This window comes from Salvelinus fontinalis, chromosome 21 (genome assembly GCF_029448725.1).
Source record: "Salvelinus fontinalis isolate EN_2023a chromosome 21, ASM2944872v1, whole genome shotgun sequence".
In the NCBI taxonomy this organism is placed as follows: Eukaryota; Metazoa; Chordata; class Actinopteri; order Salmoniformes; family Salmonidae; genus Salvelinus; species Salvelinus fontinalis.
In genome coordinates this window covers 37689860-37715413 of record NC_074685.1, presented here as the reverse complement: position 1 = coordinate 37715413, position 25554 = coordinate 37689860, and the positions used below count along the sequence as shown (strand labels likewise).

Here is a 25554-nt window from a genome sequence, read left to right as displayed (position 1 = left end):
AGTTCCCACCACTCAGAATCTGCCCTATGAGTAATCATCATAAGACGCCAGAAATCAAAAAGTGTGTGAGCATGTTAATAAATGTGTGTGTATCTCTATCTTAGGACCTTTGCCGCTAAAACAGACCTGTGTCTGTCTATCTGACTGTCTGTGTCTGTCTGACTGTCTGTGTCTGTCTGTCTGCCTGTCTGTCTGTGTCTCTCTGTCTGTTGCACGCACATACACACACACACACACACCAGTTTAACTTTAGTCCGTCCCCTCGCCCCGACCCGGGCGCGAACCAGGGACCCTCTGCACACATCAACAACAGTCACCCACGAAGCATCGTTACCCATCGCTCCACAAAAGCCGCGGCACTTGCAGAGCAAAGGGAACCACTACTTCAAGGTCTCAGAGCAAGTGACGTCACTGATTGAAAGGCTATTAGCGCGCACCACCGCTAACTAGCTAGCCATTTCACATCCGTTACACACACACACACACTTCCTTGTCACCAGCAGACTGTTTCATGCCATCACTTGGAGTTTTCAGATATTTACTGAGTGTGTAGAGGACCATTTTGAGTTGTATGTGTTTCCGTTCTCAGCTAATTTGCCACAATTGGCTATACACATCTAAACCAAAGATCAGATTGTTAGATCTCCAGGAGAGATTCAGCAACACCATCTGTGCACATGGTAAGTGACACTCGGAAGCTTTTTCCATCATAAGTGTCAGGGGGCAGAAGATGGCAGACGGAGTCGCCGTTCCGTAAGAGTGGTTCATTAATCAAATGTGTTTGGTGGTACAGCATAGTGTGTATTGATATCTATAGCAGTGTGGTAAGTAAGATCAAGTGATCATTTTAGAGCACTTTGGTGAAACCGATGAATCAATGTCCTTTCTATTACCCCTGGGTGTGTATCTGTGTGTGTGTGTGTGTGTGTGTGTGTGTGTGTGTGTGTGTGTGTGTGTGTGTGTGTGTGTGTGTGTGTGTGTGTGTGTGTGTGTGTGTGTGTGTGTGTGTGTGTATGTGTGCGTGCGTGCGTGCGTGCGTGCGTGTGTGTCTGTGTGTGTGTGTGCGCATGCGTGCTTGCGCGAGTGCATCATACGTGCACGTGAGAGCAAACATTGCCCACAATGTACAACATAATATACAATACAATAGAAATGTGTCTTACCTTAAAGCAGGAGGCTCTGTAGAGCAGTTGGACCACGTGTCCGATGGAGGTCTTGGAGGCCTGAGGGAACCTAGCTTCCAGTTTCTGGACCACAAACAGCACCAGTACCTTCCTGGACAAAGCTGAGCCGTCCTCTAGGGCCAGCAACACCAGCTTCAGAGCGTCCTCCTGCATCGCTGGATGACGATACAGACAGCTTTCATTATACACAAATGGCGTAGTACTGTAGTACTCAAACGCAAGAGATCTGCTCGTACACACTAGTACACAACGCCTGATACCTCAGCCTAATGTCACTACAGTAAAACGGGATGGGGAGATTAGAATCCTGAAGGCCATGGTGGGAGTTCTACTGGCAATTCCATTGGTGTCTTCAGACTTGAAACTCAAAACTCAGATCATGTGTGAGAAACAGAGTTCCCCCCACTCAGAATCTGCCCTATGAGTAATCATCATAAGACGCCAGACTCTATGAGGTTCAACAGCCCACAGCAAACCTTACGGCTATCACTTATTCACAAAACACATCAGTTCATCATGTGATTGACAGGTGTACTCTCCTATCACCATCAATTGGTATGATTGACAGGTGTGTTATCCGGTCACCACCCACCAGGCCCCAGGAACTGGCATCCCCGTGCCCTGACAGCGGCCCAGAGGTTGGCAGAGAGCTGCTGTGGGTTCTGGTGCTGCAGGATGAGCTCTGTGACGGTACGTTCCCCTAGCGACCGGCCCGCCCGCACCGCACGTACCCGCCCCTCCTCTTCCACCAGCTGGCAGTTGACCAGTGTCACCAGCTTCCTCTGCATGGGTCGACTGAGCGCGCTCGGACTGAGGGTCACCACACCTGCATGGTGGAGAGAGGGGAGGTCAAAGGTCAGAAGACAGGTCCTGCACACACTAAAATACTAGCCTGGTCCTTGATCTGTTTGTGTTGCCTTGCCAATCAATCAATCAATCAATCAAATGTATTTATAAAGCCCTTTTTACGTCAGCCGATGTCACAAAGTGCTATACAGAAACGCAACTCCTATTGGCAGCCCAAACAGATCTGGGACCAGGCTACTTCAATATTACCACAGAGACAGCTCCCTGCCACACTCAGTTATTGTTTACCAGAGCGACAGGTTAATTATAGTCTAAAATGAGTCTGTATGAGGACAGAGAAACTGTACGTTGCCCCCCCCCCCCCCCCCCGCAACAGAAAAACACTATATTTCTCTAGTAAATGTCTCATAGCAGGCCAGAGTGATGAAAACAGTGTCTTAAAACACTTTATTACAGTGAGTCAATAAAAGGGCAGGGCTGGATGACCTCAGTAACCTTTCTATTTCTGTGATCATCACAAAAACAGTTGACAGAAGCTGCCGGGCGGTTTAACTGCAGGCGCTCAGCTCGCCACAGAGAGCTTTCCAGGTGAATTACACCCAATAAACAGACCACTTCGGCACGACAATTGGCTTTTAAAAGCACTCAAGGGGTTCCTGCCCGTCACACACACCACTTTATGGGTCCTAGGAGAGGGATTCCCCATCCTCCGTCCTGCAATAATTGCTACAGATCATCTAGTCTACAATATGCTGTGTATCTGTGAATGAGACGTGATCAAGTATATGCTGGATATGAATTGACATGCAGAGGAGCCAAGGGACAAAGTGGTGGAGGATAAAAGTGATATTATTAGTTTAACTTTAAAAATAAAAAAAACATTTTGGCTGTTAACTTTTTTCTTGTCTAATCTAATCTTGTCATCTAATTCAATGATTCCTATGAAACTACTGTAACTACTTCGACACGGCTCATTACATTTCCTTTTGATATAATGTGCGCCTTCTGGCTTTGTGTTGGTGTGGGGGGCCCAGGTTCCTTATCGCCTTACAGAGTGGATAGGTTTCCCGGGTTGAAGCCTGAGTGTCGCTGCTTTTACATGCTCTGACGCAAACGTTCCCACCACATTCAACTCAGACCCTGAGAATAACAGGAAATGCTGTGTTCCTCCACACGCACTCACGCATGCACGCACGCACGCACGCGCACACACACACACACACACACACGCACGCATGCATTTATCAACACAGCTCTGTGCTCTGGTACCTTTTCCTCCACTGATGGGTTTGAGATAGAGAGCCAGCTCCTCCACACACACCCTGCACACCTCATAGTGCTCTACCTCCACAGCACTGCTCAGAGTCACAGGCTGGGACTCCAGGACCTGGGAACATACCACAAACACAACAACAAGTCATCATCATCATCGCCATTATCATCCTTGTCATTGTTATCATCATTATCATTGTCGTCATTGTTGTTATCGTCACTGCCATCATTATCGTCATCATCGTCATCATCATCAGAAGAAGAAGAACAGCAGCAACAACAACACGTGCTGTACCCACCTGAGCTCCCACCAGCTGTAGCAGGGCACAATTGACAGGCAGGAGGTCGATGTCAGTGCTGATGGCTGTCTGGTCGAAGGGGCAGGCCTTGCGGTGCAGCTTGTGCAGACAGGTCTTACACACGGTGTGCGAGCAGCCCAGACTGATGGGCTTGTGGCCATTGCTGTCAAACTCATTGTAGCAGATGGGGCAGGAGAGGAACTCTGTCCATTGGGCTGCCTGCACTGGCATCCTGCTGCCTGTCCTGCCTGCTGTCACCTCTGGAGGGTGGTGTCTCACTCAGGGGGATCGCATGCCACCACGCCCCGACAGCTCAATGACAACTGGTAGAGAAGAAGAGAGAAAGTAGGTCAGAGTGCAGGTCAGCAGCAGACCGGTCATCGCCAGAGAGACCATGCACTCCATGGATTCTCCATTGAGCAAGGTTTTTAGTCCTGCACTAGGCTTTTAATCTCTGTCTGGGAAACTGGCCTGTCATGTTTTAGTTTCGTTTTTTTGTCTTTTATTGCTTTCCAAAAACCACAGGTGCAAACTGCTCGGGCGAAATGCGCAATACATCTGGCACCCAGTGGCTAAAGACGCCTTAGCCGTTTCACAATCAGAATCTTGGAAGAGAAAGGAGAGTTGTGGGTGGCAGTCTCTCCACGCTTTCTTTCTCCCCCCTCTATTTCCCTCCCTTCTATCCCCCCTGCCTGTGAACAAACACCCCTCTCCTCCACTACGCATGATAAGTTACCTTGTCCCGAGACCTGAAGACTGCGTTAACTCCCTGGTCTAATGCATAGGGTTTTAGCTCAGTGGGCTAACACAGTCTTCGGGAAAACAGGAGACCTGAGATTTGAACCCCAGTGGGTAAAACACCCTTAACCCCACCCTTTTTTCCCGCCCCAGCCTCTCTCTGATGCCCTCCCTGCCAGTCCATCACGCCTCCTCCTGGGTTAGGGTGGAGAGGCCTTCTTTGGCTGGCTACTGACCCTGGAGGTGACCTGCCCTGGCATTGTCCTATCAGCTTGATTTATACACCGACTGAGTACAAGGTCAGATTTACACACACACCCTCTCTCTCTCTCTCTCTCTGCACGCCGTCACAGAGCACAGGATTATAAATACTCTGAGTGAAATTCAAGACAGCGACAGGATGGCCACAGAGGGAGACACAGAGATGGAGAGAACATGCTCAGACTGCCAGTTGGTTCAGCATAATCACTACAGGTGATGATTTTGTATTTTTATTCGGATCCCCATTAGCCGTTGAAGAAGCAGCAGCTATTCTTCCTGGGGTCCACACAACGACAACAAATAACACCACGAACAAAGAACAACATGACCACAAGAAGAAGGAAGAGAAAACAAAGAAAAAGAAATGAATGAATAATTCTAAGAACAATGTGTGGGTGTGTGTGTAGTGTGTGTGTGTGTGTGTCTCTTCACAGTCCTCTTTGTTCCTTGAGGTGTTGTTTTATCTATTTTTTTTGGTAAAGTGATTTTATTGCTTGCCTGAGTTACCTGAGGTGGAAGAGAATCCCATGAATAAAGTCAGTGCTCTTTACCGTACTGTGCATCACCAAGCCTCTGTGCTCGACTTGGGGACTGTAAAGAGACCCCTGATTGCGTGTTTTATAGGGTGTGTATGGATTTTTTTGTTGTTGATGTACGTACTGTACTTTCAGCACGTCAAAACTTCTTTCAAAGACCAGCAATGATGCAGTCAATCTCTCCTAATGATCTGGCCAATAAGCAAGTCTGCAAGCCTTTAGACCAGGGGTCTTCAAATCTTACCCTGGTTTTCTGTTCTACCTGATCATTAATTCCACCCACCTGATTTCCCAGGTCTAAATCAGTCCCAGATTAGAGGGAAATAATTCAACTGTACCATATCCAAGCAGCAACAGCACCGGGAGCCACGACTTAACTTCCCTGCATGCAACAGCTGCATCGACAGACAGACAGGCAGCTGCTAGTTGGAACCAACTGCACCACCATCCCCACCCGTCACCCCATTCATGGCATGAAGAAGTTGCATCAGGCTGGTTTAGAGCTGGCTCTATACAGGTTATGCAACAGAAGAACGCACTGCTGTTCACAATCAATCATTGTGCAGAGACAGAGGGAGTCGCCATGAATATTGACCCTGAAGGACAGGTTCTGTGAGGAAATTTTTCAATTAAAAAATGAAACGTTGCATAAAATGACACGCTTACCTACAATTCTAACTAGGCTAGTAAAATATCAAACTTCTTCAAGCTTTTAAATAGGATAAACACTTGGACAGTTTTGCATTGATATACTCTGCAGAATAAAACGCAAGTAACTTATTCAAGTAGATAAAACCACTTGGTTTAAGTGTGCAAGTTATGATTGCGCATTCAACTACTTTTCCCGCAAAATTACGCACCATCCAAGCTTCCAAGGGAGCGATGTGTCCACATTGCCTCTGCCGCGTGGACAGCTCCGTGCTGATCTTGCGTGTCATGTTTCCGCAAGGGCGCTGATCCTGAATATTAACGCCACGAGCTTCACGCACAACAGTTGAGCTCGGTCACTGGCTGACGGACCAAAGTGAAAATGCATGTGACAACAAAACGTGTAAAGGCTACCGGGGAAGTTTTTTCGCGCTTAAGTTAGATGCGGTGAAGTCACTGGGCGGGAAACCATAAATATAATTTGAACCACTGTGAGTGAGTCAGTGTCACGTTGAAACCACCTGTTCCGGACTGTACACTATAGAGACATTCTGCTGTGTCGTGGTGCCCCCGATCATGTTAACCGTCTCCTTGTGATATACAGTCTCATATAATCGGTAATCCCCCCCCCCCCCCACACACACACAAAGTCTTCCACAAAAAGATACAATGTAACATTTAGCTGTACACATTTGGCTCTACACATTTGGCCCCTTACTTTTGGCTCTCCTCACACATATGCCCCAGTCAGTCCTCGCATGCCGCCTGTAGAGCTCTACCCAACATACCCAACATGCCTCAAGAGAACAGCATGTGTTCTATAATCTAAAGGACTGCCTGTTATTCTAAATGGACATCATGCAGTCCGCTGATGGACAGGCCCTCATGTTAGCCAGCCGGTTGGTCCCCACCCCTACTCCTCTACCGCCCTCTGAGAACCTGAACCCTTGGAATGCTAGGAGCAGTGAAGACATGTGCGACTTGAAGGTTGATCCTGACGGACTGGTGCTTAAGATTACAGCATCACGACCCCAGAGTTAGAACAACGTGTTCTAGACCAGCGGTTCTCAACCTTTTTAAGGTTACTGTACCACCAACTGAATTCTGATCTGCCTGGAGTACCCCTGAAGTAACCCCTCGTGCATTTGACCAATAAGCCTATATTCTCATGAGTCTTCTCAAGTACCCCTTGTGGACAGGCCAAGTAACCCCTGTGGATAGGCCAGGTACCCCCTGTGGACAGGCCAGGTACCCCCTGTGGACAGGCCAGGTACCCCCTGTGGACAGGCCAGGTACCCCCTGTGGACAGGCCAGGTACCCCCTGTGGATAGGCCAGGTACCCCCTGTGGACAGGCCAGGTACCCCCTGTGGATAGGCCAGGTACCCCCTGTGGATAGGCCAGGTACCTCCTGTGGACAGGCCAGGTACCCCCTGTGGATAGGCCAGGTAACCCCTGTGGATAGGCCAGGTACCCCCTGTGAACAGGCCAGGTACCCCCTGTGGATAGGCCAGGTACCCCCTGTGGATAGGCCAGGTACCTCCTGTGGACAGGCCAGGTACCCCCTGTGGACAGGCCAGGTACCCAATGTGGACAGGCCAGGTACCCAATGTGGACAGGCCAGATACCCCCTGTGGATAGGCCAGGTACCCCCTGTGGACAGGCCAGGTACCCAATGTGGACAGGCCAGGTACCCAATGTGGATAGGCCAGGTACCCCCTGTGGACAGGCCAGGTACCCAATGTGGACAGGCCAGGTACCCAATGTGGATAGGCCAGGTACCCAATGTGGATAGGCCAGGTACCCCCTGTGGATAGGCCAGGTACCCCTGTGGACAGGCCAGGTACCCCCTGTGGATAGGCCAGGTACCCCCTGTGGACAGGCCAGGTACCCCCTGTGGATAGGCCAGGTACCCCCTGTGGACAGGCCAGGTACCCCCTGTGGACAGGCCAGGTACCCCCTGTGGATAGGCCAGGTACCCCCTGTGGACAGGCCAGGTACCCCCTGTGGATAGGCCAGGTACCCCCTGTGGACAGGCCAGGTACCCCCTGTGGACAGGCCAGGTACCCAAAGGCGTCCTAGTACACCTGGTTGTGAAAAACTGTTCTAGACAGTGGTGTAAAAAGTACCCAACTGTCATACTTGAGTAAAATTAAAGAGATAACTTCATAGAAAATGACTCGAGTAAAAGTAAAGGTCACCCAGTAAAATACTACTTGAGTAAGTCTAAAAGTATTTGGTTAAAAAATATATAAATAATTTCAAATTCCTTATAGTAAGAAAACCAGCACCATTTTCTTGTTTTTTTTTTACTTAAGGAAAGCCAGGGGCACACGCCAACACTCAGACATAATTTACAAACTTAGCATTTGTGTTTAGTGAGTCCTCCAGATCAGAGGCAGTAGGGATGACCAGGGATGTTCGTGCGTGAATTTGACTATTTTCCTGTCCTGCTAAGCATTCAAAATGTAACGAGTACTTTTGGGTGTCAAGGAAAATGTATGGAGTAAAAAGTACTATATTTTCTTAAGGAATGTAAAAAGTAGTCAAAAGTATAAATAGTGAAGTAAAGTACAGATACCCCCCCCCCACCCCAAAATGACTTAAGTAGTACTTTAAAGTATTTTTACTTAAATACTTTACACCGCTGGTTCTAGACTATAGTTTAGCTCATTGTGGAGTAGTAGCGCTGTTGGAGGGGACTGAGCAGAACTTTTGTAAGTGTGTGTGTTCAGGTAAGAGAGAGAGAGAGAGAGAGTATGTGTGTGTGTGAGTGTGTGTGTGTGTGTGCACATGTGCATTTGTGTGTGTGTGTGTGTGTGTGTGTGTGTGTGTGTGTGTGTGTGTGTGTGTGTGTGTGTGTGTGTGTGTGTGCGTGCGCGCGCTCGTGTGCGAATGCCTGTGTGTTTTGAAGGGGGCTATTCTCTTGTAAAGAGGACAGCTGGGCTTGTCCTGCACAAGTAAACCCTGCTGTTCCAGACATGGCCTTAGGAAACCAGTCTCCCCATCACTCTACCAACCAGGCCCTCAGAGTACAGTACAATACAGTACATTACAACCGGTGACAGGGCTGAGATTTCACACAAACATCTCTGTGGCGGGCAATGAAATACAGAATACGGAATATGGAATACGGAATACTGCGAGTGTGCTTCAATAAAATGAGTCACTGTTGTTAACGTCTGTTTGAGTCATGAAACAAGACCGCCACAAACCTAATCCCTATTCAATCACTACCCCCTTAATGAGCTCAACACTATATTCCCCTGGATGATATAGCTTGGTCTTTGCTCTGAACCAGTCATCAGAGAAATAGAACCAATCAAGGCCTTTTCAAAACAAAGTGTTTGTCGAAAAAACAACAGCAAGCATGTCTATTATCTATCCTGTTGCCTAGTCACTTTATCCCTACCTGCCTATATGTACATATGTACCTCAATTACTCATTCCGCTGCACATTGACTCAGCACTGGTGCTCCCTGTATATAGCCATGATATTTTTACTCTCCGCTGTTATTTGTTATTCACTGTGTATTTATTCCTAGTGTCACTATTTTAATTTTTTTAAATCTTTCGTTGTTGAAAAAGGACCCGCATGTCAGCATTTCACTGTTAGTCTACCCCTGTCGTTCACAAAGCAAGTGACAAATAACGTTGGATTCTATTTGACTTAGTTTCCTCTTCCTGTGTTTTAAAGAATAACATCACAGTTAATTTCCTCTCGCTGTTTATCAGTTTTGGATTTCGATTCAGAGGTCACTATTTCACAACTTCCTTTGGAGAGGGACTTTCAAACATATTCCATATCTCAGTGTTAATATAAGAGTATTATATTAAATTAACCATTTGAAATGATCATCTTCAAAATAAGATAACTGCAGCACTCTATGGATCCAACTAGAAGTGCAACTTTACAATTGTCGGCCTAGTGATAGTAGGCCTGGGGCACATTATAGGCTGTACATCACGATGTATTGATTTCAAAAGGCCTTTTGTGTATTCATTCTGGCATAGATAGGCTACGTTGGCAGTGGGTGGCGCTGGCACATGTCACTCCTGAGAGATCAAACTGTACACGGATGTAGGTGCCACAGTAATTCTTGGAACGTGCATTTTGTTATGCAACTTCATTGAACAGCCTCTTTGGGTAACAGTGTCTAACATGATCTGTTACACCGATGCCACTGTGCAAAGGAGCCTAATGTAATAATAGGCTAGGTCTAATGGCAATTTTGACAATGCCAATTTTGAAGACAAATTGTTCTTAGTAGGTTTCCATTCCTGGCTGTATATAGGCCTATATGCAAAAAATATATTGAAATAGACGTATCATGATGAAATCGTGCATATTTCCATTCCTGACTGTATATAGGCCTATATGCAAAAAATATATTGAAATAGACGTATCATGATGAAATCGTGCATGGCTCCTAAATGTAATAATGGTACCCCATAATAAATGATCTGCCTGCAGATATTAAGTAGGAATGTGAACAGTTGCCAACTACTATAACTGTGTATGGACTCGACCATCATCAGGTGCCACAAACGGGTTGGCAGCATGCAACACCTCTAAAAATCATAATTGGGACAACGAGCTGAAAGTCGCGCCTCTCTCTGTCACTTACCTTAGGCACTGTAACGGAGTACTATAATAATCATATTTTTATCGTCCAAGAGAGCAAACAGAAAAGATCTTCCTCAGTTGCAATGGAACCACGGCAATCAAACCAATAATATAGACCCCGTATTTAAAACATTTTTTCAGCACATCATTTTACTGCTATTTGCTCCAATTTCTCTATTCATTCCCAGCCTATGCGACATGTTCGCTCAAAGGTACGCTCCCTCGGTTTGACAACTGGGTAGAACGATCGTGTAGCCTACTGTATCACTCCGCTTCCAGTTTTTGAACTGCGTGCCTTGGGCAGGCGCGTCTTGATCAACAGGAGAGTGTTTTGTGGTAAAACGAGCTGTACACAATAATATATATTCCAATTTCACCTCGAAACCTTGTTTATAATGGTTGTGCGTATGTGGTACTATTTTCATGTTATGGGCAAGGATAAAGACGTAAAGGGGCAAAGCCGGAACAAGCCGCTTTTCGAGGCGTGGGCTGCATCGTTTTTAAAGAGACAGAGGATGCGATAAGACCGTCAGACGCAATGCTCCAAGCATGTTTTGGCCCTATAATGGCAACCCCCTATCGAATTGACCGTCTCAGTGTCTCCACTTGCCTAAGTTTTAATCTCATTTGTCTAATAGTATAATCTAATGCAAGATAAGCCACTTAACTTGAAGAGAAATAAAAAGTGCAGTGTATCCAGAATGTTCTATCGTTTTGTAATACATCCGCTATTAAGCTACTGTGTAATAACAGAATAGAATAATGAATAGAGTAATGAATAGAATAATGAATCTACCTGTAACAACCCCAATGAGCATCTTGAGTGATTTAGCTCTTACTGGGACCTAGGCTTTGGCACTGATTGTAGTAGCGCTGTAGAAATGGCAGAAACGTGGTTCAGAGGATGGAGAACGAAAGGCCCGATGCTCCCCTCTCCTCCATTCCTCATTCATAATGAAAGGGTCTTAAACAGTACTTTACACACACACACACACACGCACACGCACTACTCCCCTTTTACAGTCACTCTGTGTCCCCTCACTGAGGGGACCCTGAGGATGAGAGAAGTGTTGGGTTGCACTGAGCTGAGTGTGTTGGACATTTCTGGAGCAAAGGGATAAAAGAGAATGAGAAGAGAGTGACTGAGAGAGAGAAAGAAGGGAGGGGAGAGGGAGAGAAAGAGCAAGAAACCCTCTCAGACATGCTGGAGAATCCACTCATATAGTATTGATGCTCAGTGAGGCACACAGATGCAGTCGGACCATATACTGTAACTGGGGCATACAATGACTTTCTCCCTCGCTCTCTATATCTTACTCATGCAGAAAAAATAGCCTACATACCAACACACAAAGACACCAACATATTATAGAGCAGTCACTTACACATATATGAATATTGATTCATACATTCCATTCCTACGCTCACAAACATTCATCCAGGATTATGTGTCTCGGAGGTTCCCTTTGTCTTCAGGTAAGCGCTTCATTCCAAGTGAAATGTCAGATAGAGGAAATTCTCATCATCCAAATACTGCAGGTGCCACCTTGTGGCCATCTATAAAAGTCCACAACGCAATATGCAGTCAAAAAACTTTAAACAGACACACATTTAATCAACGAGACATTACGCAATATTGATATAGACAGGTAACGGCACATTGGTAAACTGACCTAACGTGTGCAACGTCTGATTTGTCAACCAGCATAAGAATATATCATTATGTGGTTCGCAAGTCAAGAAGTAAAATGAAAACCATATCCAAAACAACATCTCCACCACGCTGACCCCCCCCCCCCCCCCCCATTGGCAGTGTGGTGCCATGACAACAACCTCTCCCTCAGCGTCAGTTAGACAAAGGAGGTGATCATGGGCTGCAATGAAAAGAAGGGAGTGCACGCCCCCATCCGCATCATTGGGGCTGTGGTTGAGCGGGTCGAGAGCTTCAAGTTCCTTGGCATCCACATCACTAAGGACTTAACATGGTCTACATACACCCGCACAGTCGTGAAGAGGGCATGACAGCATCACTCCCGTCTCGGAGGTTGAAAAGATTCGTCATGGGCCCTCGTATCCTCAAAAAGTTGTACAGCTTCACCATCAAGAGCATCTTGACCAGCTGCATCACCTTTTCATGACCAGGCAAAATCATGCAGCCGCATCATTAACATGGCTATAAATATCAATGCAAAAAAGCAAAAACAAATTCAAACGAAACGTTAGCTCTCATTTCAGCGTTTGATGTGACTAGGTTAGCTTTTGTTAGCTGTTGTTTTCTAAAATCCCCATTACACTGAAATAGTGATGGAACCCTCAAGGTTCTTTGTCTTCACTGGGTATATACACTGAACAAAAATATAAATTTAAAAGATTTTACTGAATTACAGTTCATATAAGGAAATCAGTCAATTTAAATAAATTCATTCGGTCCTAATCTATGGATTTCACATGACTGGGAATACAGATATGCATCTGTTGGTCACAGAAAAGATAGGGGCGTGGATCAGAAAACCAGTCAGTATCTGCTGTGACCACCATTTGCCTCATGCAGTGTGACAAATCTCCTTCGCAGAGGTGATCAGGCTGTTGATTGTAGCCTGTGGAATGTTGTCCCTCTCCTCGTCAATGTCTGTGCAAAGTGGCTGGATATTGGCGGGAACTGGGACATGCTGTCGTACACGTCGATCGAGAGCATCCCAAACATGCTGGTGATGGTGGCGGATGAATGGCACAACAATGGGCCTCAGGATCTCGTCACGGTATCTCTGTGCATTCAAAATGCCATTGAGAAAATGAAATTGTGTTTGTTGTCCGTAGCTTATGCCTGCTCATACCATAACCCCACCGCCACCATGGGGCACTCTGTTCACAACTTTGACATCAACAAACCGCTCACCCACACGACGCCATGTCTGCCATCTGCCCGGTACAGTTGAAACTGGGATTCATCTCCGAAGCGCACACTTCTCCAGCGTACCAGTGGCCATCAAAGGTGAGCATTTTCCCACTGAAGTCAGTTACGACGCCAAACTGCAGTCAGGTCAAGACCCTGGTGAGAACGACGAGTACGCAGATGAGCTTCCCTGAGATGGTTTCTGACAGTTTGTGCAGAAATTCTTTGGTTATGCGAACCCACAGTTTCATCAGCTGTCCAGGTGGCTGTCTCAGACGATAGCGCAGGAGAAAAAGCCGGATGTGGAGGTCCTGGGCTGGCGTGGTTACACGTGGTCTGCGGTTGTGAGACTGGTTGGACGTACTGCCAATTTATCTAAAACGATGTTGGAGCTTATGGTAGAGAAATTAACATTAAATTCTCTGGCAACAGCTCTGGTGGACATTCCTGCAGTTAGCATGCCAATTTCAAGCTCCCCCAAAACTAGAGACATCTGTGGCATTGTGTTGTGTGACAAAACTGCACATTTCAGAGTGGCCTTTTATTGTCCCCAGCACAAGGTGCACCTGTGTAATGATCATGCTGTTTAATCAGCTTCTTGATATGGCACACCTGTCCGGTGGATAGATTATCTTGGCAAAGGAGAAATGCTCACTAACATGGATGTAAACAAATTTGTGCACACAATTTGAGAGAAATAGTATTTTTGTTCGTGTGGAACATTTCTGGGATCTTTTATTGACCAACACTTTACATGTTGAGATCATATTTTTGTAAAATATTTTTTAATCCGTCCCAGTTGGATAACTATCGTCCCATATCTAAACTGTCTGCACTGGCAAAAGTTTTGAAAACCTGGTGAACTCACAGTACAATTACTGCTGTAAGTAAGGTTGTAGGTGATACTCTAGATGCGCAGGACAAGAAAAATCACTGTATTTCACTTTTTATTGACTTATCGAAGGCCTTCGACAGTGTTGACCATGCTCTGCTGTTGTATAGACTAAAAAAGGTTGGTTTAAGTGTTGATGGATTGGATTGGTTCCAAAACGACCTTTCTGACAGAACACAGTGTGTAGCTCAGTATGGTATGAAATCTGAGTTTCGAAGGCTTACAAAAGGAGTTCCCCAGGGCTCAATATTAGGTCCGATCCTTTTTACACTGTATATAAATTATATAGGGAAGACTTTTGACTCTGCAAATCTCCATCTGTATGCTGATGACACAATTATTTATTCTTATATTGAGAAGGCTTTTCGGGACTTAAAGTTGGCCTTTGATTTTATTCAAAGGCAGCTTTTCCAATTGAAGCTTGTGCTTAATGAAAGGAAACGTTTATGGTTTTCTCTTCCCTGAAAGATAACAGATGGAGTCACTTGCAGATTTTAACTATAACAAGCCAGAAAATTGATAGGGTCACCTCCTATAAGTATCTTGGGATTTGGTTAGATGAAAAGTTGAATTTTAAACAGCACATTGATACGTTGACCAAGAGACTGAAGTTGAAATTGGGTTTCTATTACGGGAACTAATCTCGCTTTTCAATGTTAGTCAGAAAATATCTTGTTCAAAGCACTTTTTTATCAGTGCTGGATTATGGTGATATTGTCTATGCGCAGGCCTCGGCAAGTACCTTGAAGACTCTGGACACAGTGTAGTATCACGGTCCTTTAAGATTCATTACCAATGCTAGATCACTTACCCATCACTGTGATCTGTATACTATGGTGCAATGGACCTCTCTCTCCACCAGGAGGCTAAAGCACTGGTACACTTTTCTGTACAAAGCATTGAAGGGACAACTCCCTTTGTATCCGTTCGTTACTGACCAGATTAGTCCCTCAATACAGTCTTCGTTCACAGTTGCTGCTGTCCTTGTCTGTTCCCAAGGCTAGAACTGAGATGGGGGAAGAAATATTTTTCACACAATGCCCCTTCATCCTGGAACATGCTTCAGAGGATTTTAAGGTTAGAGGAGTTAGTGTCTTTGCCTGTTTTTAAGACTCTGATCGACAACACTGTTTGTGACAACTGCAGTTGTTTCTAATCTTCAATTGTATCTTTAACTTGTGACACTTTGTCTTTTGTGTGTATTCTGTATTTTTCTGTAATGTTTTATGGACACGCTGCTATTTCCCTGTTTTGCCTTCTTGCCAGGTCGCAAAAGAGGTTTCTAACCTAAATGGGTTTTACCTGGTTAAATAAATGTTAAATAAAAAATAATATATATACAGAACACCAAAGAACGTTTTTTTCGAAGAGTGAACAGGCATCCAAAATGAGTACAGGCAAGGCACGTATTTCAGTCCAAGTCAAGCACTGGAATACGATGACATTACTAAAGTTGTAAGAGTAACGGTTTTATTATTTATCAGCTGTCACATAAAGGTTTCACCACTAGAGAGCAGTCCACACATACTGTACAAGAAAGACATCTGAGGCAAGCCACTGATCAACTGTCTGCTGACATAGGCACGTTCAACATTGCAGCCGACTTTAAAGGCAAGGCGAGACTGACTAATCTCCAAATCAACATGCAACATACATAACTACTCATTATTATTTGTAGATCAGTCAGTCGGTCACATTTTACCCTTGATACATCACGGTTTTGATGCTATCGACCACGGCCAATGTCTGCCATCACAAGAAGAGAGAGAGAGAGAGACACACACTGACCCAGCTAACACTTCTAGGGAGAGAGAACGTTTTTGTAATGTTACCCCTGTTTGAGTGTCCAGTTTTCCATTAGTTAGGGTGAACATTCTATCTATGTTAGCAAAAACTTTCTGAGAACCTTCTAGCATGTTTGAACATTCCCTTAATGTATAACAGAACACACCCTGAACGTGGTTGCCATGTTCTCAGAATATACAATATTCATTTTCTAGACACGTTTCATCGGATGTTGAAAGAACATCCATGTTTCCAGGGGGGTTAGGAGAATATTCCATCAACGTCCCACCAAACATACACAGAACATGGTTGCCATGTTCTCAGAATAGAAGATATGAATGTTCTAGACACGTTCTAGAAATGCTCCTACCCAAAAATATAGTTTCATTACAACTTCCTACTGTTACCCTGCCTTACTGGTGAACCACTGACCCACTCATAGCTCTTTGTCTGTTGGCAAGGTTAGTAATAGTCACACACTGCTTTTAACACAGTGTACAGTGTGTTCAACATACATAATGACATTGTGCATATTCATTTATACAGTATTTATTTTTCCAACAGTCTACACCTGGGATTTGACCTCCCAACCTCTTGGGTCACGGTACACCGATCTTCCTGCTACGCCACCATGTCTGTGTCAAGTATCAGTTAATGAACATCAATATCCCAGTCCTTTCACTCCTTGCGTGGCCAAGAAGTGTGACGTCTAGTTCAGTGCTGTTTAACCAAATGTACGTGATTCCATTATAAAAGAACATAAATAAAATGTAAAAAATTTAATTCTTTACAGATAGCCATCAATTACTAACCATTGAGTTAGATTCAACTTTGTCCTCAAAATGTACTGCTCGAATACTTTTTATCGTGGAATTATCAGAGGGTTTGATAATTGAAAACAAAGTACCTTGTGTGAATCAACTCAAGTTGAACGTATCATTTTGATGCTGAGAAATTATGAAGGAAAAAATATATCTTTGGTGACCTCTGCTTGCCAAATCATTCTGTAACAACACCACATTCTGAATCAACACCACATTCTGAAGCAACACCACATTCTGAATCAACACCACATTCTGAATCAACACCACATTCGGAATCAACACCACATTCGGAATCAACACCACATTCTGAATCAACACCACATTCTGAATCAACACCACATGCATCTACGATGACAACAGCTAACTGAGATAAGTAATGGCAGTGTATTGTTACATGAAATAAGCAATTACATCAACAATATACTGTAGTTTAACATTACAATATCAACCCTGTGTATGTCAAATTTAGGAATAAAAAGGTAGGAACTATGAAAGCTTCAACTTCAGAGTAAAATGATGTCTAGCTGTCACTTTGAACCATGGATAAAAGAAAGCATAAAGTATTGGATTAATAAAGGAATTAACAAATGGCAGAAAGATGTCAGGTGATGATTGGAGAACGAAAAATGTATACTTTTTTGGGGGGGGGGGGGGGAATCCAACAAGATAGTTTGAAAACAACAATACCTAGAGTTTTTGCTGCTCTTCTCTCAGACCTATTTGGCCGTACAATTTTAAGACCAGACTTGGTGCCAGACGCTTTTGAAAATAAAGCGTTATAATAGGAGCACGGGACGACCATTGTAATTACAAGGTCAATGATGCTCCTCCAGTTAAGTCCTTCAACAATAAAACATGATTTAAAACACCTCCTGGGTACCTGTACATTTGCAGAGTAATTTACAATAGCAGCACTGTATACGATACAACACCACCAGGTAATAGATATACAACACATAATTAAGTGATAACGCCCGAGATGACGGTATTTGGAGGATATATTGGCACAGGTGTTGTTAGGCCCGAGACGAAGTCGAGAGCCGGCAAACCATGGCAATATATCCTCCAAACACCAGCTTCGAGAGCATTATCACTTTTATACAACGGGTTACCAACATATTCAAAACTTTATTTTTGATGAATGTATTCATACTATTTCATCCTTCCACAAGATATAGTCCCGACTCAAATCTATGGTTGCTTCCCAAGCCGGCTGGTCGTTCGTTCTATCGGTTTGGTTGCCAGAGACGCGACCCAGTCGTTCAGTCTTTTGGACGAGACCCAGTTGTTTGTCCTAAATGCCAGCCAGTATTGGTCCCTTAGCCATACTGGCTGGCAAGGTTCTTATCCCTTGCTTGCTAGCCAGCCAACTACGATTAACTTGGTCACGTCAAACAGTTCAGCCAGAGTAACAACAGTAGCTGCATTTGCATTTGTTTAAGCAGTTTCTTTTGTGACATTTTCAGATACATCCATAACAATGAGCTAATGAGGCGCGATTTCGCCTGGCATAGAAAACGTGCTCACTCGTCAGGACACTGTTGTTCAGAGGAGCTAGCCAACAACACAGCTAACACAATCACTTCCAACTGAAGCTGGAACTAGCTGCACTTCATTTGATATTTATTTGTATATATCCATAAAAATGATGGCAGCTGATTCATGTTTTTGACTGGCTGAGAAACGCTACCACGCTGCCTGCCTGTCTCGTCCCGCCTCCCGACACATTAATTACTATGGGACAGCTGGAGATCGAATTTGAATATTGAAACAATGTTGCAAACGTTGGAGAGTCAGACAGCAAGGTTTATACAAATCTCCGCTGTTGAAAACTAAATGTTAGTCTAAAAGAAAATGTGAGATAATGTCTGCATGCTTTTTATAGTGGAGATCAAGGTTATAAATTGCCTGGCTGGGCTGATGAGACAGTTGATTCTGCTGCCAGATGGAATAGAGTAAATAGGCATAGAGTATATAACGTCATAGATTTAGCCAGTGATAACTTGTTGAATAGACACTGGTTGGAGTGCGGTTTTAACCAATCAGCATTCAGAATTAGACCCACCAGTAGTATAATTATTGATATTGTTATTTTAGAGTGGTACAACAAGGGATAGGACACAGCAACATAGCGGTCACTAGATATCAAGACCAAATTGCCCAGAGATGAAGAAAGAATTACATAACTGATGTAGAGAAGACATTCACAGGAATATTTCCCAAAAACCCAGGATGATTCTATTATTGCTACTGTCATTACTGGTATCACAATCAGCCCCACCAGGAGATCTTCCACAGCCAGAGAGGATGAGCAGGTTGGTGGAGTGATGAGCTGCTTGAAGTGAGAGATGGAGATGATCACCAGTAAGTTCAAAAATACTGTAACTGATTAAATCAAAAAGAAGAGGTACAGTGTTATGTAAATAGATGTCGATAGCTGTCACGTTCTGACCTTAGTTCCTTTTTTATGTCTTTATTTTAGTTTGGTCAGGGCGTGAGTTGGGGTGGGCATTCTATGTTGTTTTTCTATGTTTTGTTCTGTATGGTATATTTCTATGTGTTTGGCCTAGTATGGTTCTCAATCAGAGGCAGGTGTCAGTCGTTGTCTCTGATTGGGAGCCATATTTAGGTAGCCTGTTTTTCAATGTGTTTTGTGGGTGATTGTTTCCTGTTTCCTGTGTCAGTGTTTGCACCATTCGGGACTGTGTCGGTTTTCATTTATTCTCTTGTTCTTTTTGTATTTTGTATTCATTCTCGATTAAATGATATTATGGATACGTGCCACGCTGCATTTTGGTCCTCCTCTCCTTCCACCAACGAAAGCCGTTACAATAGCGACACCTTTCAGCAAGAAGAGTTTTGGTCTTGATAACAGTATCGAGTATCTTTGTGTTCGTCCATTTGTAATAAAGGGTAAAAATACTGCGGTCCTTCTCCTGCTTGGTCCTGTGCGTGACCCTGTCAGGTCCGCCTTCTGACAAACTCTGAGCTCTGCCTCTCTATTTATCCCTGAGTGATTAACAGACACTCCCTTCCTCAGACTCTCTCTGCACACACACAAGGAAACCATTGAACAAAAACACATAATTTGTGAACCCATGATGTGAAGTATGACAGGATTGGATGTTGCTGTGCCCACCTAGCATGTCCTTCAGCCTTACTGATAGTTAGTGTAAGGACCGACGCCGGAAATGAGAAGCAGGTACGTGGAGTCAACATTTATTCAGGAACAGACAGGTAACAAAACAGGAACAGCGTCAGCACACGGGTCAACAACGACAAACTACAATTAATGCTGAAGCAGGGAACAGAGCGGGGACCCAGACAGATATAGGGAAAGTAATGACAGAGGTGATTGAGTCCAGGTGAGTCCAATAATCGCTGATGCGCGTGACGGGGGGGAAGGCTGGTATATGTAATGATGATGGTGGAAGTACGCAATGCGGGGGAGCCTGCGCCAGGGGGGAAGAGCGGGAGCAGGAGTGACAGTTTGAGATGAGAAACAAAGTACATTTTTCCCAAGTCTGATCAAAAAATTGTATGGGTGATGTTTTGGTCACTCAAATGCCATTTTTTTGGTGATGTTAGTGCTCAGTTTGGACCATAATCAATAACCTCAAGAGACATGACAGCATTGGCACATGGCAGTTGGCCAGTGTGGGAAAGTTGACAGTAGGCAAGATGATAAGATGGCATAGCTTTATGGTGTATGCACTTCATGTAATTTCTTTATAAAGTAACATTTCACACACAAAAAAAAACGATTTAATATAATTCACTATTAGGGTATTGGGTAACACTTTATAATAACGTTCAGTAATAAACCATTTATAAGGCATTTCCAAACAATTTGCTCATCATGTATTTATCATTACTCACACATTTGTAAATGTTAGGATGCTAGCTATTCACACATGTATAAACAACTTTTAATTAATGCATGAATGATTCATAAGATCACTCGATGTTTAATATTTGAATAAACCATTTACTAATCATTTTTAAAGTATTTTTGCAGTTCCTAATCGAAAGTGAGGGATATTTATACTTTACACACTTGATAAATATTTTTAATGACCAGTGTCATTTCTTACAAACTGATCGACATGCCATTGGTAGACATTAAAGTCTCAAAATGGCTTTGAACACATCGGTACCAATGAACACGCAACGTGGGAAGTTTAAGGAAATATATCAAACATTTTATTCACAAAAACAATCTTTAAACAACTGTTGCGAGGATGTTAGCAAGTGTTGTATTGCAAATATTTTTGCTAATGTTTTCAATCTCGCAAACTAATCATAAAACAGAGAGTAGCCTACAGCTGGCCGGGCCAGACAGTTTTCCTCTAGTTGCAGGGGTTATTAAACGTGTTCAGCCTGGGACCCAAATGAGAAATTCTGTGTTTTCCTGGGACCCAAGCTCAGGAAAATATGCAAAAATAAATACATATCGGCACATTTTATTGCCCTTATGCCTAAAACAAATGCAATATAGATAAAAACAAATAACAATGACATTAAATATCCATATAAATATCTATTCATGTTTATTTCCCCCCAATAAAAACACTCTTACACATCTGTCTAGGTTGGAACTGTTGCTGTTAAAATACAATACATATTTTTTTATTCTGAACTAGAATAAACTGATTGATCACATCACACAGATGTAGACCAGAAAACACACACACACACACACACAGTCCTAATGAGAGGTGTGTGGCTGGTTGAAGTTTTCAACAAGCATGTACATTCTGGGCTCCGTTTTTGACAGTGTAACACTGAGGTCATGCTCAGCCTTGAAACTGTTTCTGTACTTGTTTTTTAAGTACGCCAGAGTTGAGCACCCTGACTCGCATTGGTATGTGGTGCCAAACTGGACCAGAACATCTACTGCTTTCTCAGTCAGGCAGGAGACCGCTTCGTGCTGCAGATGAGCAACCCAGAACTGTGCGAGTGTTTGCCTCAAAAAGCATCTTGCTTCAATCAGTTTATTCCAGTTAAGAATAAAACATATTTTAACAGCAACAGTTCCAACCTAGACTAGTTTTAAACAATACTTTCCACAGTAAGATGTACAGTAGGCCTGCTCATTTTTCATCTTCATCTGTATCGTTACTGTTACTAGGGTTCAGTAGCTAGCTTGCTTTGTCGAATGTTAGCTATTAGCTGTGTACAAGGCCAGCGGATTGTTTGAAAGAGAAACTCACATCTACTACGATGAGAGTTAGGTAGTACTCCCATATTTATTTTAATCATCACCTGTTATTATTGACAACAATGCCTTGCTATCTGACTTACTTTTCCACTGTCGAAGCTCTGTTTCCTGAAGCATGCTGCCCTGTTCTCAAAGAACTCCCTGGGTTTACCATCATGCTGTGGATGTTTGGTCAGGACACGTCGTTTAATTAATTCGTTCGTTTGGAGAGACTCATTACTAAGCACTTCCCCGCACAAAACACATTGTGGTCGCGCCTCGTTATACGTTTGTATGAAAGAGAGAGAAACTCATCGCTGTACATGGGTTTCATGACAATTGAGTTCAGTCAGAACTTCTTGCTAGCATGAGTCCATTTGATGACAGCGGTGATTGCGAGTGGGAATGACAAGTCAGTCGCAGACAGCGCATCATCTGCTGCTGAACAACAGCGCTGCATCGTGTGTGTCGCGGAGTGATCTTCAAGAAAACTACAGAAAAAAGATCCGGTATACCGCGAAGCACACGGGCATCTCCCTCTCACACTCGCGCTGCTGCCAGACTGAGCAGAGACCGCTGCTATGGGGGGTGATAAGGGACATATATAAGACTGGGCAACCGTACCACCTGACATGACTTGATTACCATGACATGATACCGACGCCTTACTAACTTCTGCGTGACACCTGCATCGCGTGTTAATGAAAGTCATAACGTGCCTAGTTTATATTTATATTAATTCAATCTCAACCATAAATGTTAGAAATGTACACTTTTTTCCCATGCAAGCAGACCTTTCGACATAGCCACCTTGAACTATAGTGTAGCCTACGGCTTGAGTATTTCCTGTTATCGCTAATCGCCTAGAAAAGATGATACCCAGCCTATAGATAATCTGTCTTTCCCTCAACACCTCAGGGCATGGTATGTTATCTTATCTCGCTGTATACAGATCTACATGTTGTTAGCCAATCACAGACTGTTGTTATTTTTAAGTTGTGATATCGTTCTAAAATATTTAGGCCTACTGTGTTAAGGCAAATTCGGTTTATTTGAAAATAATACTTTTTTGTTGATAACGTATTGTCAAAAGCACGTAGGCAATATTTTTTACTGTGTCGATAGCGGTGTAGGCTAGTGAACAATAACGTAATTTGATGTGCTAGTATCCTGCCTGTTTGGCCCTGTCCGGGGGTATCATCGGATGGGGCCACAGTGTCTCCTGACAGCTCCTGTCTCAGCCTCCAGTATTTATGCTGCAGTAGTTTATGTGTCGGGGGGCTAGGGTCAGTCTGTTATATCTGGAGTACTTCTCCTGTCTTATCCGGTGTCCTGTGTGAATTTAAGTATGCTCTCTCTAATTCTTTCTTTCTTTCTTTCTTTCTTTCTTTCTTTCTTTCTTTCTTTCTTTCTCTCTCTCTCTCGGAGGACCTGAGCCCTAGGACCTAGGACCTGGCATGATGACTCCTTGCTGTCCCCAGTCCACCTGGCCGTGCTGCTGCTCCAGTTTCAACTGTTCTGCCTGCGGCTATGGAACCCTGACCTGTTCACCGGACGTGCTACCTGTCCCAGACCTGCTGTTTTCAACTCTCTAGAGACAGCAGGATCAGTAGAGATACTCTTAATGATCGGCTATGAAAAGCCAACTGACATTTACTCCTGAGGTGCTGATTTGTTGCACCCTCAACAACTACTGTGATTATTATTATTTGACCATGCTGGTCATTTATGAACATTTGAACATCTTGGCCATGTTCTATTATAATCTCCACCCGGCACAGCCAGAAGAGGACTGGCCACCCCCCATAGCCTGGTTCCCCTCCACAAGTAACCACATCCGCTTCTCCTGTTCAACTACTTTGCCACCACAGTAAAAATGACTGAACATATACCCCTGTGCACATCTCAGTGTAACATGATCCATCTGAGCTGACAAGGTAAAGATCTGTCGTTCTGCCCCTGAACAAGGCAATTAATGGAGTTAGACAAGGTTGCTAATGGTTTACATGAACAAGAAGGGATTTTACATGAACAAGTTTGGAGTCCAAACTTTCTGTACTTTTTTTCCCCAATGTTTTTGATCCAATTAGTTTTATTTTCTATGAACACAGGCTCAGTTTACTTTAGGTAATATATGTAAACATGTGATGTCCCAATAAAATATGTCAGTGTTAATATTTGTACGAAAATGGCGTTTAACAGTTCGCTAGCTTGATGCTTACCAAATTTAGCTTGGCTAAGCGCTATAGTAGTTAGCTCTGGCCTAGTTGGTTTTAGTCAATGTCAGATAAATGTAATGGTGGTGGCATTGTTTTGCATTGGCGTCCAGTAATTTAGATTTTTTCGAAATTGACACTGATAGTACAGTGAGTTATATATAATATGACTGTGTAGATGCATGGTGACTCCTCGTTTGGATGAACAGACCAACGGGACTGCCATGGGCAAGTCTCTTGACGGGTTCCAGGAATGGTGGAAGGACAATCTGAAGGTAATTATCTTTGCACACAAGTGGTGTCCAGAACTCCAGAGTACTCACTCTATCGTCAGACCGAGGCTCTGCTACTAGACCTTAGTGCTGCCTTTGATACCATCGATCACCACATTCTTTTGGAGAGACTGGAAACCCAAATTGGTCTACACGGACAAGTTCTGGCCTGGTTTAGATCTTATCTGTCGGAAAGATATCAGTTTGTCTCTGTGAATGGTTTGTCCTCTGACAAATCAACTGTACATTTTGGTGTTCCTCAAGGTTCCGTTTTAGGACCACTATTGTTTTCACTATATATTTTACCTCTTGGGGATGTCATTCGAAAACATAATGTTAACCTCTTTGGGCTGCAGGGGCATTGAGTAGCCGGATAAAAGGTGCCCATTTCAAACGGCCTCGTACTCAATTCTTGCTCGTACAATATGCATATTATTATTACTATTGGATAGAAAACACTCTCTAGTTTCTAAAACCGTTTGAATTATATCTGTGAGTAAAACAGAACTCATTTTGCAGCAAACTTCCTGACAGGAAGTGGAAAATCTGAAATCGATGCTCTGTTCTAGGGCCTGCCTATAAATGTCCTTGATATATATCAGTATACATGCACTTCATACGTCTTCCACTAGATGTCGACAGGCAGTGAGAGAAAAAATTGAGTGTATAACTTAATCTGGGGTCGAATAAATGCTCTTTGTATGACGTGTCACCAGTTTCCTGTTTTCTGGAGAGAGCGTGAAGGGACCTGGTTTTGCCTTCTGTACAGCTGTCGTTATAGACGACTAATATCTCCGGCTTTGATTTTATTTGATACATGTGACAATATCATCGTAAAGTATGTTTTTTCAATATAGTTTTATTAGATTATTGAAATTTATTCGGGACGTTAGGCGTATTGCGTTGTCTGCGTTTGTTTACAAAGGAGAGCTTAGCGCCACTTTGCTAGCTTTCCATGCTAATTGACTGGAGAAGAGGACTTTCTAAATCCAAACAACGATTGTTCCGGACAAAGGACCCCTTGTACAACATTCTGATGAAAGATCATCAAAAGTAGGACCCATTTTATGATGTTATTTCATATATCAGTCGAACATGTTGT

The 25554-nt window shown here is 43.7% G+C and overlaps 1 protein-coding gene across 1 annotated transcript in view; it reads right to left on the bottom strand.

Annotated features, from left to right (window-relative positions):
* The window catches only part of rc3h2 (ring finger and CCCH-type domains 2), a 22757-nt gene extending 11958 nt beyond the window's left edge, over window positions 1-10799 (bottom strand). Inside the window, exons 1-5 of the mRNA XM_055874022.1 lie at window positions 10372-10799; window positions 3563-3885; window positions 3261-3378; window positions 1777-2010; window positions 1095-1339 (exon numbers count right to left, since the gene is read on the bottom strand). Coding sequence (XP_055729997.1) covers window positions 1095-1339; window positions 1777-2010; window positions 3261-3378; window positions 3563-3793 — 828 coding nt within the window. The 5' untranslated portion in view covers window positions 3794-3885; window positions 10372-10799. The remainder of the gene's footprint in view (window positions 1-1094; window positions 1340-1776; window positions 2011-3260; window positions 3379-3562; window positions 3886-10371) is intronic.
* Between the last annotated feature and the right edge of the window lie 14755 nt (window positions 10800-25554).